The 15,958-nt window shown below is 34.2% G+C and overlaps 2 protein-coding genes across 5 annotated transcripts in view; one reads left to right on the top strand and one right to left on the bottom strand.

Moving 5' to 3' along the window:
• The window catches only part of LOC130613950 (dynein axonemal heavy chain 8-like), a 55,493-nt gene extending 47,244 nt beyond the window's left edge, over positions 1 to 8,249 (top strand). The window contains exons 68-83 of one of the 2 annotated variants that reach the window (XM_057435325.1): positions 128 to 232; positions 336 to 589; positions 1,202 to 1,392; positions 1,862 to 1,983; positions 2,406 to 2,524; positions 2,824 to 3,100; positions 3,276 to 3,428; positions 3,506 to 3,661; positions 4,103 to 4,219; positions 4,517 to 4,618; positions 5,185 to 5,345; positions 5,698 to 5,854; positions 6,278 to 6,430; positions 6,544 to 6,603; positions 7,248 to 7,499; positions 7,839 to 8,249. In XM_057435325.1, the coding sequence (XP_057291308.1) occupies positions 128 to 232; positions 336 to 589; positions 1,202 to 1,392; positions 1,862 to 1,983; positions 2,406 to 2,524; positions 2,824 to 3,100; positions 3,276 to 3,428; positions 3,506 to 3,661; positions 4,103 to 4,219; positions 4,517 to 4,618; positions 5,185 to 5,345; positions 5,698 to 5,854; positions 6,278 to 6,430; positions 6,544 to 6,603; positions 7,248 to 7,499; positions 7,839 to 8,126 (2,667 nt within the window). In that variant the 3' untranslated portion in view covers positions 8,127 to 8,249. Of the gene's footprint in view, positions 1 to 127; positions 233 to 335; positions 590 to 1,201; positions 1,393 to 1,861; positions 1,984 to 2,405; positions 2,525 to 2,823; positions 3,101 to 3,275; positions 3,429 to 3,505; positions 3,662 to 4,102; positions 4,220 to 4,516; positions 4,619 to 5,184; positions 5,346 to 5,697; positions 5,855 to 6,277; positions 6,431 to 6,543; positions 6,604 to 7,247; positions 7,500 to 7,838 lie in introns of those variants that run through there. The other variant, XR_008975778.1, reaches the window with a different exon arrangement.
• LOC130613955 (coiled-coil domain-containing protein 102A-like) lies at positions 8,138 to 15,508 on the bottom strand. Of its 3 annotated transcripts, none has more exons than XM_057435334.1 (9): positions 15,032 to 15,508; positions 11,308 to 11,874; positions 10,588 to 10,669; positions 10,412 to 10,489; positions 9,624 to 9,734; positions 8,942 to 9,097; positions 8,668 to 8,781; positions 8,448 to 8,551; positions 8,138 to 8,335 (listed from the first exon to the last, which is right to left on the bottom strand). In XM_057435334.1, exons 2-9 carry the CDS (start codon positions 11,859 to 11,861, stop codon positions 8,269 to 8,271), a joined length of 1,266 nt encoding a protein of 421 aa, XP_057291317.1. In that variant the 5' UTR covers positions 11,862 to 11,874; positions 15,032 to 15,508; the 3' UTR covers positions 8,138 to 8,268. The 3 variants fall into 3 exon arrangements, with proteins under 3 accessions (XP_057291317.1, XP_057291315.1, XP_057291316.1); XM_057435332.1 differs by having other exon boundaries at positions 10,412 to 10,492; positions 15,032 to 15,506; XM_057435333.1 differs by having other exon boundaries at positions 10,412 to 10,492; positions 11,308 to 11,869; positions 15,032 to 15,506.
• Between the last annotated feature and the right edge of the window lie 450 nt (positions 15,509 to 15,958).

Here is a 15,958-nt window from a genome sequence, read left to right as displayed (position 1 = left end):
CTCATTAAGGCTTTACTAAGAAGTCTGTTTCTTTTTAAGTAAACATGTCTTACTGCTTCCTTAAGTCTATTTGCGTTTATTGCTTGTGAAAGGAATCGTTACATTCGTTGTCTTTTTTGTTTTGAAGGAGTTAGAATCCGAGAGAGTGAAACTCATGGAAGATGTGACAGCAAATAAAAGAAAGATGAAAGAGTTAGAAGATAATCTGCTCTACCGTTTAACAAGTACTCAAGTAAGTGATTGTCCGCCATTTTGTTGTCAAAAGAGAGGTGTTTGTTGTTGCAAGCAGTTGGTATATAGCCTGACCAACTTGTCTCTTAATTTACTTTCATTAGGGTTCACTTGTCGAAGATGAATCATTAGTTGCTGTGTTAAAAACCACCAAAGAAACTGCTCAAGAAGTCAGCGAGAAGTTAATTATTGCAAGTGAGACGGAGATCAAAATCAATGTGGCACGAGAAGAGTTTCGACCGGTCGCAACTCGCGGTAGCATTTTGTATTTCTTAGTTGTTGAGATGAGTATGGTGAATATTATGTATCAAACATCACTTCAACAGTTCTTGCAACTTTTTGATTCCTCTATGGCAAAGTGAGTACAGTGTGTTTATGGTTTTGTTTTTTTATTTGGCGTTCTAATGTCGTTATCTGTAAATAAGTGTGCTATTTTATCGGATGAAATATTTTTTTTCTTCGCCGCGGTAATAAGGGATTGTTTTATCGACTGTCTAGTTTACAGCTAGTTGAAATGTTAACCTTCGATAAAAAAATAAAATCTTTTACGTGTAATCGTTGGAAATAGTTTCTTGAACTGTCAGCTCTCGTACGACATGGCATTAAAAACAAAATATGCGCATGGGCAAAATATATACAGAAGTGAAATAAAAACGTCAAACTAGTTTTGAATCTTACAAAAATACAATAATATCATGTTTTTATTTCTTGAAGTTTTAATAGTTAACCCTGACGAAAATATTGGTCAAAAATCCAGCAAATATCAAAATTTGTTTTCACAAAATTGCACCGCATATTTTTAATGAATGAATTAGACCACCTAACAGTACCAAATATGGACCATCTAGGTCTTGTCCTCAGCCCTCAATCACGGCTCAAGCTCCGGAAACTTTTTTGATTTCAATTAGTTGACTTTTTGAAGACAGTTGTGTTCTATAGTATATTCTTTCATGTGATTTTTTTTGTGCAGGTCAGATAAGTCACCGATTACAACGAAGAGGATAACAAACATTATTGATTATCTGACGTTCGAAGTTTTCAAATATGCTGCACGTGGGTTGTATGAGAAAGACAAGTTCATGTACACTATACTGCTCTCACTGAAAATTGATTTAGAGAAGGGCACAGTGAAACACGAAGAATTTCAGTCGTTTATTAAGGGTAAGAAAATTCTATTCTTTAAGAGGTGCTTATGTCATCAACACTTTATCAAGATTGACTTGCAATACACGCTTTTTTATAAGAACGTGGTTGATAAGAATGTTAAGGCTGAGATTTTGTCAAAAAGATTAGGAACATGTTAAGAACGTGCTCAGCCTGAATGTTTTCATAGGTTATAAAAAGCGAATAATATGAATTTAAATTTGCTAAAAACAATTTTTTTAAAACAATTTTTTTACATTAACGTATCTTTAACATCTATTCCATCCAATCTTAAAAAAAAATTCCGTACGTCTGACCATATACTGTTCTATTTTCACAAAAAAAACGCATAAGGAGAGGCTGGAGAAGTAATTAAAAATTAGCACATTTAGTCTCAGCTCTTATAAGAAAACGTTTTAATCCTTCGTTTTGTGTATCTACAAAGTCTTGTGTATTTTACTCCAACATGGAACATTTCGTTTCATAGGTGGAGCAGCGTTGGATTTGAAAACAGTTCAGCCGAAACCATATAAGTGGATATCAGATATGACATGGCTTAACTTAGTGCAGCTTAGCAAGTTACCGACTTTCGGAGGAATCTTAGATCAGGTTTGCATTGCAAAGATAATTTGTGTAGTTGTTGTAGAAGTTAGTTAGTATGACCATGGATGTAGAAATGGTAGGACTTGACTACGATTTTAGTTAGACATTATGTAGGATTTTTTTATTATCCTCTTTTATGTTTAGTTGAAATTCGATATACATAAGTTTAGTAATGAGTCTTTGTCTTAATCGTTCGAGTGAGTACATGGACCATAGACGTTCATTAGCTTAGAAATGGTTCTACTGCCTTAATTATAAAAACATAAATACTCTGTAAAATTTCTTAAATAATTAAGTTAAAACTAAAAATATAATTCGCTGAAGACACAAACAGGGTTAGATGGATAAAAAGAATGTCGACAAAGCAACAATGTTAAAGGACACAAATACATTTTATTTGAATCATACTCTGCTGTGTCTATTTGCAGGTTACACGAAACGAATCTGCATGGAAACATTGGTTTGACAAAGATGCACCAGAAGACCACCCTATTCCAGATGGCTACCAAACATCCCTGGACACATTTCGAAAGTTACTTTTAATCAGGTAAACTTTTGTCTCATAGTTGTTTGCCATAAAAGATCTCCAGTTTGTCTATTCAAGTCACAAATTTATCTCTACATCAATTTACGTTTCTGATGAGGTTGAAAATAAAGTGCTAACCACTCTGTTGATCACGTTTGCAATGATCAACGCCTCCGTCTTCAAACTATTCTTGGGTGTTGCTGAGAACGCTACCACTTTTCCCGAAGATTGCAGGCGTGTCTCCTTAACCGCTCGAACACACAAACTAAGTACAATATTACAATCGTTTAGCTTGCTTATATCTCGTTCTCTTTAACAAGGTCGTGGTGTCCAGACCGAACACTTTTTCAAGCCAGAAGATACATTGCAGAGGCGATGGGTGAGAAATTCGCCGAAGGAGTCATATTAAATTTGGAGGCCACTTGGGAGGAGAGTGACATACACACTCCCCTGATTGGTTTACTGTCAATGGGTTCCGATCCAACCAGTGCTATAGAAGGACTTGCAAAGAGACATGGCATTGAATGTCGTGCGATCTCGATGGGACAAGGCCAAGAGGTTCACGCGCGAAGATTGTTGCAACAGAGCTGCACTGGTGTAAGTTGAAAACATTTTATATGTACCCTTCACTCTCTTTTGCCTACTACTTTTTAGAAGATGTTAAGAATTTCACTTTATTTTTTTACTGAATAGCATCAGCCTTTCTAATAGCACTAGTATCGGTTATATTCTTTGTAATTTCTTGTACGCATTATTTAATAAATGATTCTAGGGTGGTTGGGTCCTTTTACAAAACTGTCATCTTGGACTTGATTTCATGGATGAACTGTTAGAATACGTTTTAACTCTTGCATCTGCTCACGATTCGTTTCGTATTTGGATCACCACCGAGGTTCATCCGAAATTTCCGATCGGATTGCTGCAGGTTGGTACAACTGATTATGTTGTGTCATTCATTTATATCTTGTTCTTATATCTGACTGTGCAAGGTTTGCATTTTAGACGTCGATCAAGTTTACAAACGAACCTCCGCAAGGTGTCAAAGCCGGTCTGAAGAGAACTTACGCAGGTGTTACACAGGATCAACTCGATATTTGTGCAATGAAACAGTGGAAACCTATGTTATACGCTGTAGCATTTTTGCATACTTGTGTTCAGGTATGATTTGTCTTTTTGTCCCGCTTTTTAAAAATATTTGGTGTTTGCCTCCTTTCAGATTTTCAGTAGTAACAAGGAGTTGAATGACGACGTATCGTGCTGGAGTAAATGTTAAGATTCTGTTCTTTGTATTCTATGAGGAAAGTTCGCGCAGAAATATTAAAAAAGGAACTTACATCTATAAGCAGATATAGAGATTATTTGTGGGGGAGATTAGGTTAAAATGTCTGGGGGTTCCTACAGCTCTTTAAATATCATGCAGATTTTTAATACTCCTTAATTTTCTTCAAATTCTTTACAATTTTGATTTTAAGTAGTAAGATCTCTATGTAATCATATCAGTTGATATCGGTGGTGTTTAAGTTCGCTGAGTTAAAAATATTATTACTGCGACTCAAGTTTTAGTGTACGTGACAATATTTCTTACTTTCATGTTTACAGGAAAGACGAAAGTTTGGTCCACTTGGTTGGAACATTCCCTATGAATTCAACCAATCAGATCTTACAGCGACTGTGCAATTCGTTCAGAATCATTTAGATGATTTGGATCATAACTCTGTAAGTGATTGCTGCTTTGCCGTTTCCAGTGATTAAACTGATTTCGCAAAGATGTGATAAAAATACAGGGTATTCGTCAAGAATTACCAAGTACTTCGGAAATATTGTGAAAATCCCATTAAAAAGTCGGAAATATTAGCAGTTTCTTTAATATGTATGGCTTATATGGCTTAAATAGTGAATATAACTATTTTCTCCTTTTTCAAAATATCACCAATGATTTAGTTCTTATGATCATCTATAGGTTTATGTATTTCTTAAAGTTTTTTTAGTGATAACAGAACAGTTGTATTTTAGAGCGTGTCTTGGAACACAGTACGTTATATGATTGGTGAAGTACAATATGGTGGTAGAGTGACAGATGACTATGATAAGAGGTTGTTAAATACTTATGCAAAGGTAATACTAGTTTGTGGAGTATAAAATTGATTCTAATATATTGCGGACTGTGCCTATATAGTTTATCATACTTTTTCCGCACTCTGATTGGCTAACCTGCATGAAAAATATGCTACTTTTTAAATTTTATGCTTGTATTTTTTCTCTGACTGGTAAATCTGATTGGACTTGTCAGGAATAAAACAAACGCGGTCATATATAAAAGTAGATATATGCGTATATATTATAACTTTTTCTCGCTGTTGAACAAAACAAACGAATTTATGAACCATGACTGAAATTGAACAATAATCTACCGAATATACCGAATACAATGATTCTAACTAGTTATCGCACTTGCTCTCCAAAAATATCGTCATAAACATAAGGAACTCACAAAATATTTCCAATACTTAACTCGGTACTGTGCGATTACTACTTGTGGTTTTACAAAAGAAAAGAAGATGTATCTGTTGAAATACACATTTTTTTTTCGCTCTTGTAGTTATCTATTAAAGATTTTGTTGTTGCTATAAAAGACACATTTGTGGTGAATTCATTTAAATCTTTATATGTGGTTTTTTTAGGTTTGGTTTTGTAACGAGATGTTCGCAGATTCGTTCTGCTTCTTCAAAGGATATAACATTCCCAAGTGTAACAATATAAACGAATTTAAGGACGCGATTAATAAACTACCTGCTATGGACACCCCAGAGGTGTTTGGTCTCCATCCTAATGCTGACATAACGTAAGGACGTACAGAATTAGTAAATTTCATTGAAAAAACATAGGGAATAAACTCATGAACATTTCAGAAGTCATGGACGAGTCGTGAAGTTTGATTTCTGTCTTTAGAAAGTCATTTTTTTACATTTAAATGTCTTTTGCTATTTGTTTTCTTAAGTTGACTTTTTAACCTTGAAAAATATTTTTACCGCATTTAGGGATCACCGCTTGTTTATAAAAATAATTAAAAAAGTCGGAATTTCAAGTTTCTGTAGCCACCCTAAAAAAAGGGGAAATTTTGTGGCAGTTAGGGTGTCTTTCTCTTGTAGTTGTGTGCACCTCGTAAAGCATGTGGTCTTTTCATTTAATTTTAGGTACCAAACCAACACAACCAAAGAAACGTTGGAAACAATTCTAAACATTCAACCTAAGGATAGTGGAGGTGGTTCTGGTGAAACAAGAGAGGGAATTGTGATGAGACAAGCTCAAGATATGTTGTCAAGATTACCTGTTGATTACGTACCACACGAAGTAAAAGATTATGTCTCTCTTGTTCTAACTAATTGTTGCAAAAATTAACTAATTCATGTTATATTATCCTCGTGGGGATTCTTCCATTTTGTTTTTCCAATAATGAACCAAAGGTAAACCAGGAGGGTCAACGGTGTTGGATTCTTTGAATTTTTGGGTACTGCAAAATCCACTTTTTAAAGCTTTGGAAGTGCACTTGGGTTTAAAACTTTTGACAAGCAACTAAATTTGCCTTTTTAAGATTTAAAAAAGGCCAGGAATCTGAAATTCATTTTTTTTTTGGTGTTTCTGTTCGTTTGCTTGATACCATGATCCATGAAAATGTTTTTGGATTGTTATGGGTTTTCGTAATAATCTTTCAGACACCCTGCAAACATATTTTGGTGCTTTGCTTTTACTTAAAAAATATATTTGTGTTTGTAGGTTCGTGCTTGTTTACAAAAAATGGGTGCTTTAACACCACTGAACATTTTTTTGCGTCAAGAGATTGATCGTATGCAACGTGTTATCACAGTTGTTCGTAACACGCTTACTGATTTGCAACTTGCTATCGAAGGAACTATTATAATGAGTGAAGTAAGTACAAATACTGTACATAAATCTTCAACTTGCATGCACTTGTGAAACGTGATTTCGTGTTTTTATACTTATGTTTGTATTTTATTTATTGATTGATTGCATCTTTTTAGAATTTGCGTGATGCGCTTGATAATATATTCGACGCAAGAGTTCCAAGACTCTGGGAAAAGGTAACTTCTTTCTTAGAGATTTTTAACCAAAAATTTGTTACTTAACAAGATGCACGCGAAGCGATTCTGAGAAAGAAATTTTAATTTTAAGAAGGGTTATCATCGTGGAAGTTTGTTACCGCGATATCCCTTGCAGAAGGGAAAATGCAAAATTAAGTTTTGCGAATTTGCCTCGTATTCGCAAACTGAAGTTCTGTACTTTTTTAACAAGGGTGGACACTCGTAATCAGTTAATAGGCATTTTACTTTACTCCTGCTTGTTGACAATTTTTCATTTAAGTTTAACACAAAATTAAATTTAGACATATTCGAGGTTGTTATTTCCCGATATTCCAATAAAAATGCGAGCAATAACATTTTTAATTCCACATTTTACTCGTGAAGTCCTATTCACAAACATTAACTCCACAGTCTACTCCCTTAACGTAAAAACGTTAACGTTGTTATTTTCATCGTTATGCTGAAAGTTTTGTATAATAATAATCGTTAACAAACTCTTTGAATCAATCCAAGTTCATATGATTTTTACACTATTAGGAGATGCTCTCGCGGAAATAATAAATGCCTATCGCAAAACATTTTTCCCTAAATTTTTTTGGTATCACCAAAGTTTCTGTAGATACTGTAGCGTATTTTGACCTTAGATCTCTTGGGCTTCATCAACTATTGGTTTTTGGTATACGGAATTGATTGAACGAAATCAACAGTTTTCTAAATGGGTGTTCAAAGGACGTCCAAGAGTGTTTTGGATGACTGGTTTCTTCAATCCGCAAGGTTTTCTTACTGCAATGAGACAGGAAGTGACTCGCGCCCACAAAGGTTGGGCGTTAGATTCTGTTGTGTTGCACAACGATGTTGTGAAGCAGATGAAAGAGGACATCACAAGTGCTCCTGCGGTACGTTATATTTCATTTTGAGCACCATAGATGATGACACTATAACTACAGGGCTAAATTAAACATTTGTAGTCATTTACTCTCGCTTCAAAGTTATCTTTTGTTTTTGTTCTAGGAATTCTGGAAATTGGTCGTTTTTAGCAAAAGGCCAAAAATAGTTAAATTTTTACTAACAGTGCTAATCGTACTATGGGTCATTTACTATGGTTTGTGCATTATATAGGTCAAATCGAATGCTACATAGAATTTTGAAATGCTCATACATTTTTCATAGCTTGTGTAGGAAGGCCTACGATATAGTGCATTTAGCTCCAACCTTTTCTCTTTTTCCAACATTAGGAGGGAGTCTATGTCCACGGTTTATATTTGGATGGTGCATCTTGGGATCGTAAGAATTGCAAATTGACGGAATCTGCACCGAAGACATTATTTTCGCTGTTACCAGTGGTTCATGTTTATGCAATCAATAACACGGGACCAAAAGATCCACGATTATACATGTGTCCTGTTTACAAGAAGCCACGACGTACAGATCTAACGTACATCACTCCGTTGTGGTTACGTACAACACAAAGTCCAGATCATTGGATTTTAAGAGGCGTTGCCTTGCTATGTGATATCAAATAAAAACTGATACATTGACAATTTAAATATAATAGTTCTAAAACTTTGTTAAGTAGCATTTCCCTTTTATAAATTCCAACTGAAAATAATTTGTATATAGTGTATCTGAAAAAACGCGTAATTGAACGGTTTGTATTTATTGTTACTATGGCTCGTCATCATCGCTCGTTTCATCCAGATCGACTCGGGACATATTTTCTTGTCTTTTTAATCTAAAAAAATTTAATTTTAGGTTGATTTTTGCCACCAGGTGGGGCTGTTTAATTTTTTTTCCAGATCTGATATGGCTTCACGTTTTAGTGTTGAATATAATAACGTACTCACCTCGTTGTTAAATGTTTTACTTGTGATTGTAGAGTTTCTTTGAGTTGTGTTTGCTCTTCTAATGATCTTTGGAATCGTCTAATGTGATTCTCTCGTAAATCAATCTAGTATAACAAACCGCATAATTCATTGATGATACTACTTGAAATTGAAAAATTTTCAGATTGTCGAATTTGACATGACCAAAATAATCTGCAATTAAAGTAATTAAAATACCAACCTTTTCCTCAGTCCCCAAAATTTGTTTTTTTAACTGGTCTACTCGCGACCTTAACTTCTTAATTTCGCTTTCATAATGTTCTGTTCTTTTTTGTTCGTGGTTAAGTGCATCTGTCTAAACGATTAAAATTACAACAAGTTATGGATTGCAGAATAAAGCCTGCATTTCCAACTGCAATACATCGAGCGTGGGCGGAGAGCGCTCATTGATAAATTTAAAATATATGCATTAAAAGCCTTCATCTTCGGTGCTTTACAAAGATCAGTATACATACCTTATCTTGTAATTGTCTGCGAGTTCTATTTAAATTGGATTTGAGTTCCATACACGTATGTGTTTTGTGTTCTAGCTCCGTCTTAAATAAATTTAATTCTGCTAAGTGAGATTTTGATGTTTCTTCCTTATTTCTTGACAAACTTTCTTTGAGTTCCTACATAAAAAAAAATTGCTCAAGCTTCTTTAAATTGTCTTGGTTACATCGAGGTTATTCATTACTGCGGTCCACAGCGCAGGCAATGTTGAGCAAGTGCCTTTACCACAGCTAGAGATCAACCCAAGCCACGTGAGGGAAATTAGGTAGGGAATGCCAGTGCATACTTAATGTATACATTTAAAACACAGGACCTACATTGATAACAGTGTTCCCAACACTGAAGTGGCTAACTATAAATATTTGGAATAATAATAATATATGACGTAAGGTTGTTACACGATTTCCTATTCCTTTCACCGCCTTTTCCAATTTTTTTCAAACTATTATTGTGCAAATATTAAACCGTGGCCTTAAAGTAGTGCTGCGGAAATGCTTAAATTGCTGGATTTCGTAAAATAGATGCTCAGGGAAAAGAAGCTCTATCGAGTCCTGTATTATTGGATGCTATTTTAAGCAAAGTTTTTCCTATGAAAATCGGTCCAGGAAAACACATTTAGTCTCGATTATTATATCTGCAACATACTTGTATTGTCTGGTGTGAACATTTGAGTTCTCTTCTTAACTCTATCATATCTGTTTCACATTGTTCTCGTTTCCTCCATTCATTACAATTTTCTTGCTGCAGCCTTTGTATCTACAAGAAATATAACATATTTTTAATACTTTTTTCATTCGTGCACGCTTTGTGAACTGGTGGGGGTACAGTGGTTTCTCTTTAAAAACGTAAACTGTTCATCTTAAACGTAGTATTTTAGGCGCAAAAACTTCCGCAGGTAGAAATTTGAAGGCTCATTTCCATTGCCTGCATGTTTCGCTATAGCTATAGCACAAAAAGCTTACGTGTTTTAGAGATTTTGTCCAATTGCGCATGCGTTAACAAAATGCTAATCAGTTTTATTGAGGACAAAAACTTTCACGAGTAGAGACCATGTTTTTTTGCGCAAATTTAGCGGAAAAAAGCTTTGCGAGCGAATTTATTTTTACACGATTACGTCGAAAAATTTTATGATCAAAGAAAATGTATTACGTCATATAGTAAATTTAAAGAGAGCCGTTACCTGTCAGGAAAAGCAATAACAAAAAACAAAAACAAAATAGTAGAAAACACTTTCGCGATCTGTTGATTTGTTTTATTGTTTATGTTTTATTGATTATTAAGGGGAAGCAACACTAACGTTGTGAACTTTTATGTGTTTTTTGTATTAAATTTGAGACAAGCTTTACGAAAATTAATTTTTCGCTAATTCTTTTAACATGCGCCAAAATTTATACGTGAAAATTAGTACGATTTGCACGCGATAAAAAACTTACCTCGCGGTGCAGCTCTCTGATTTTATATTCGTTTGTATGTTGTCCGTATTTATCTGTTGGTGGTTTTTCCTCACTGTTCTTCTAAATAAATATGTTAAATTACCGCTTTAAAATAAAAGTTGACGTGTCGAAGCAAAGTTTAAATATCGTCCAAAAATAAATAAAACGAAATTCACCTTATCTTCGATGTACTGTTCTTGTAATTTTTCGTAATCTTCGGATAATTCCAGATTTCTTGATTCTAATTTAACAATTTCTCTGAAAATTCGCACAAAACATTTCATGTGCAAATTCGTTATAAAGATTTAAAATGATTAAGAAACATTATTTTAAAATTCAACAGCTTCACCCCTTCCAATTATTGTAAGAGACGGAGTTGCTGAGGGCTGGATCTGAATTTTAGATGAAACTCAGCACTTAAGCCTGATTTATTTAGCCTAGATGCAGGCGGGTAAGCTCTCTGCAAAAATTAGATATGTCGCGAATGAATATGAATATCCATGAATCACATGATATGCCAACCTCGTTTCCAGCGCCTGTTGTCTCTTTTCTAAAACCGTCTATAGCCGTCCGATGTCAAAAAGTAACAAGATGCCCTGATGACGAGGCTGATGATATGTTTAATTAGTACAATTGGTGCATTTTTTGTAATATATACGCGCAGATTTATTTTCACTAATGGTGTCCATTGATTGGCATTTTTCGCGAAGACTTAACTATGCAAAAATAGCATAAAAAAACTCCAAAATTTGCAATACTTAATCCAGCGAATAGCAAACCTCATTAACTTGTTAAATGTATTGTTATTACACTTTCGTACAGATAAATCAACAGAACATCCTGCGATCTATAACAGGTAAGGAAAAAACATCACCAGAAATTAAAAGTTTTCTCACCTGTTTTTCGCTTGCACATATTCATCACATGATATGACGTAATCTTTCACTCTTGAAAGTTTATCATTTATAAGCTCACTGTCAATTTTTTTTACGCCAGTCTCTCCAATTCTTTCTTCGTTTTCTTCGTCTTCCTCAACGAGATCTTTCAGTAAAGCATATTCTTTTGGAAGATCTGATAACTTTTTATCCTTTCTTGGAGAGTTCAGTTCATTGCAAATAACATTAATCTCCTCCGTGGTGTTGATTTTTTCCTCAAGTAAAGGTTCTATGCGAGCTATTCTTTTTTCAGGTTTCAGGCTTGCCAGTTGGTTCCGTAAATTATCTTTCTCTGCTTTTATCATTGAATATTCTTTAGTTAGCGAGGTATATTGTCCTTTTAGTATGACATAATCGTCTCGTAGTTTATTTCGCTGACTACGAACCTTACCCCATTTTTCTCTCCAGCTTGCTGTAGACTCACTCCACCACCTTGCTGTTTTTTCAAGTTGATATGTTCGAATGTTAGCCTCATTGAGCTCTTGCAGCAAAGTTTGTTCTCTTGTGAGCGACATTTTAACTGCTATTCTGTCAAAAAGGTGAAGCGAAAAGCACGTCACGAATTGGTTATTTGCTCTGCTTGGGCTGCAGATTAATTTTTACAGGTTAATGTTTAAAAATGAACATGGGGATGAGAGCGATGCTCGTTTTTTTTTATAGGAAACCTAAGCATTCGGTTTAGCCTGGAGTTTTCCAGTTTTTTTATTAACAAGACTTTTTGAGGGTTTAAGGATTTTTTTGTTGGAGCTTTTCTCAGTATGCTAAAGTTTTTTAAAATATAGCCTTTCTGAGCATAAGGTTTATTATAGACTGGTTTCTGATAAAAAACGTTTAGTGAAAAATAGAAATATATATATGAATGTGGGAGTTTAATTCCCCGTTCCCTCTATACGGCTAATTCGCAATGCATTATGGTAGTTGTATTCTACAGTTTTCCCTCCCAGAAGCGAGAGTTTGTAAATAAATAACAGCATTCTTTTTATTGTGGCGATAATAACAAAAAGCCGTTATTGTTTGTGATAATTTTCAAATCTCCTCAAGAAAATCATTATCTCCCTTATCCAAAACCCGTGTTATTGATGTAAACATTTAAATATTGTTAGTTAGTGAGGTTTTAGGAGTGAAAGAAGTCGAAATGGAAGTAATAAATAAGGATACAGATTTAGATATAATTTTAAGCTCTACAGATCTTGGGCCTAGCTTTTCTCAAAGCTCTTGTGTGGTACCAAGACCTGTTTTTAAAGAATTAACAAATGCCGAGAGGGACGAAGAAGTGGAGGAAAGAACACACGAAGATATAAGTCAATGGTCAACTGATCTTGCAGCTATGCCTTCGATCACCCAGGAGAAAATTCACCAATATTTAGTTCTTGGAAATAGCTGTGATAGCAAGCCGAAGGGTGCTACAAAGCATAAAATTCTTGGATACCAACTATTCAAGGAGAGCTACGTGAAGAAAGTGAGAGTTAAAAGTAATGTTATGGCTGAAAAATTAACTTTTCTTGTGAAATGTTTTGTAGCTGCTTCCATGAAAAGAGAAAAATATTCTGTTTATGTCCACCTGTGTCAAAGAAGTGGTGATATTTTGTATGCGAAATGTTTATGTAAAGCTGGAGCAGGAGGATGCTGTAAGCATGTCGCAGCAGTTCTATTTCAATTGGTTGAATACAAACAGTTGGACTTAAAAATTGTCCCTGATGACAAGACATGCACAGATTTGTTACAAAAATGGCATGTACCTGGAGAAAGTGCAAATTCTGCACCAATAAAATTTTCTGCAATGGCATTCGAGAAAGCAGACCTTACGAAAGACACAAATGAAAGTCGCAAAAGACCGTTGGTCACAGGAAATAGAAAATTTTGTTCTACACCACTGTTTGCACATGAGCCCTCAACCGAAAAAGTCAAAAAATTAGCGACAGACTTATTTGAAATAGGGCAAGGAACTTCAATGGCATATTTATTACAAGGAAATGACTATAAACCATCATCATTTTATGACACATCTATAAAAGAATTTAATTTTGAACAGACAAACAGTGAAACAGTTGAATTACGTCCGACAGTTAATTTATTTTTGCAGGCTCTTGACTTTGAACCAGAAATAGCAGAGTTATCAGATGAGCAAAAGTCATTTGTAAACAATTTCATTCATGTCAATGCCGAACAAGTTCGAGACATAGAAAAATCCACATGTACTCAGTATAAATGTGATATGTGGTACACAGAAAGAAAGAAACGCATAACATCATCCAATTTTGGATCTATTATAAATAGAAGAAAAAATATACATCCAAAAAGCATATTACAAAAATGTCTAAATAAAAATAAAAACTTTACATCAGAGGCCTGCAAATGGGGCTTAGAAAATGAAGTTAATGCTCTAAACTGGTATCAAACCGAGAAAAATATTGAAGTCGAAAAATGTGGTTTCGTAGAAGGTACAAAATCCTTTCTACTGATCATAAAAAGCCATTTCTTTCGAAGCTCTGAGTCTTTAGGAATGACATAAAAAGATAAGTCTGGATTCTTCTTTGAGTTGTTTTGACAGAGAGGTACACAGCAAGTTATCCCTCCTCCTTTACTTTTAGCTTGCAATAAAAAGCTTGAACTTGATGAAAAGTTTGAGCCAATGCTTGCAGGAGAGCCCAAGTTTTGAAAAAAACTGTTGTCTTGATTAGAATTTTGTATATCGCTTTGGTTTTGAGTAGAATTAAGGATGAAGTGTACTTGTTCGGCCATTTTTGTTACTACGAATGGTTTGTTTACGTTTTCGCGGAATACAACTACCATAATGCATTGCGAATTAGCCGTATAGAGGGAACGGGGAATTACTCACTTCAACCTCCAAGCTTAAACGGCTATGCTATTATCGTCACCGGCGACTACCTACTACCTACCTACAACTCTAACAAAGTACTCGTACGTTGCAGTGTGAAATACAATCCATAAAATAAAAAAAGCTTCTGCAAATTTTTTCCTTAATCACCGAATTGAAAATACGCTAAAATATCATTTTGCTCTTCATAAATTTAAATTCGCGCCAAAATTTGTATAAATGAGGTACCCAGATAAACGTCGTTTGTGCCCAGACACTAACACACAGGTGTATGGCGTACTGAACCGTTTTCGTATTTATTTAGTGTATTGTCATAGAACAAGCAAACCAAACATGAATTAATAATATAAAACCTAGACAAAAAATAGATTTATTAAACTACCGAGTTTAGACAAAATAAAAAATTTATAAATTATAAAATATATTTCAAACAGTCTTTGTTCCGCATAAAGAGAATCTTTGCGTCGCAGAAGATTATTATGAAAAAAGAGAGTGCAGATCAAGGGAAATATTTCAAAACAGGACCTATAGTGATTGAAATTTTACGCTTTCTAAATTAACATCTGCGAGTGGTGCCAACCTTGGTATTCCTAACAATGAATTAAAAATTTAACTACCTTCAATATTAATTTTTTTATGAAAGAAGGCTAACCGTAGTCCTTAGAAAGTTCAGTCAACTCTAGGGAATTAAAACCCATTTAAAGATAGTTGCGCCCGCGTTCTGCTCACACGTTTGTTATAAAGGAACATGAGGCTCGAATTTTTAAAAAAGGAACTTGTAAGCAACTGAGCCTAGAGTAAACAAAACAGGTGAAAAAAAAAACAAAGACTGTAAAATCATCAAACCTTGTTCTAAATTGTAAATTTCATACGACGACAAACGTGATTGAGACTGGAGTTTGATTTTGAAGAGCTCGCAGCCTGACAAAGAAAATACGTATATTTATTTAATAATCAACAAGCAGTTGAGCTTGTAAAACGAAAAAACCTAAACAATTGACCATCAGGTTAAATTTTGTGTTACTTATAAAAACGGGCTACTTAGAATTGCATTTTTGCATTATTTTCAACAACATCAAATTTCCCATGAATAATTGTAGTAAGCAAGGAAGACGAAACACTAGAAGCAATAATATTTGCAACTTGATCACTTTAACTTCAGCTAACTCTCACAAATTCTTCTTTAATGAGACAAACATAAATATAGCTCCCCCATATGACAACCATCCAAACATAAATCTTTTGTACTTTTAAAATCGAAGCAACATTAACCAAGAAACAAATCTCTTTTTTAAAACCCGCGTAATTCAACTTTTTTGTCAACGGCGCGCCCTTTTGAATATAAGTTTCTTCACCTTTTTACAACTTGAACAAAAATAGACGTATGAAGGAAAACATTCATAATTTTTTTTCTTATTTTAAAACGGTCTGCTTTCTCTACATAAAAAAAAATAATATTGAAAAGCTTATCTCATAAAGAAATATCAACAAAAACACATGCGCACTGCTGTGAAGAAAAAGCTTTTAAAAATATCGAGAGAAAAAAATGTAGTAATTAATTATATCCAAATTAAAGAAAAAACGCGAAAAAAATAACCGTATCGATTGTAAAAGTCTAAATCCTCCACTTAACTTCTTTTTTCCACTCTATACTAGCAAAATTTTCATCGCGAATTTCTTATCCCAATATAAACAGCTGTGGAAATAAACAAACACATTTTGGAGTCCTCACAAAAAAAGTGTATAAATAAAATATAAAAGTTCTCACAAAGT

Source organism: Hydractinia symbiolongicarpus, chromosome 11 (assembly GCF_029227915.1).
Source record: "Hydractinia symbiolongicarpus strain clone_291-10 chromosome 11, HSymV2.1, whole genome shotgun sequence".
Classification (NCBI taxonomy): domain Eukaryota; kingdom Metazoa; phylum Cnidaria; class Hydrozoa; order Anthoathecata; family Hydractiniidae; genus Hydractinia; species Hydractinia symbiolongicarpus.
The sequence above is the reverse complement of the archived record's forward strand: the minus strand, read 5'-3'. Positions and strand labels throughout refer to the sequence as shown.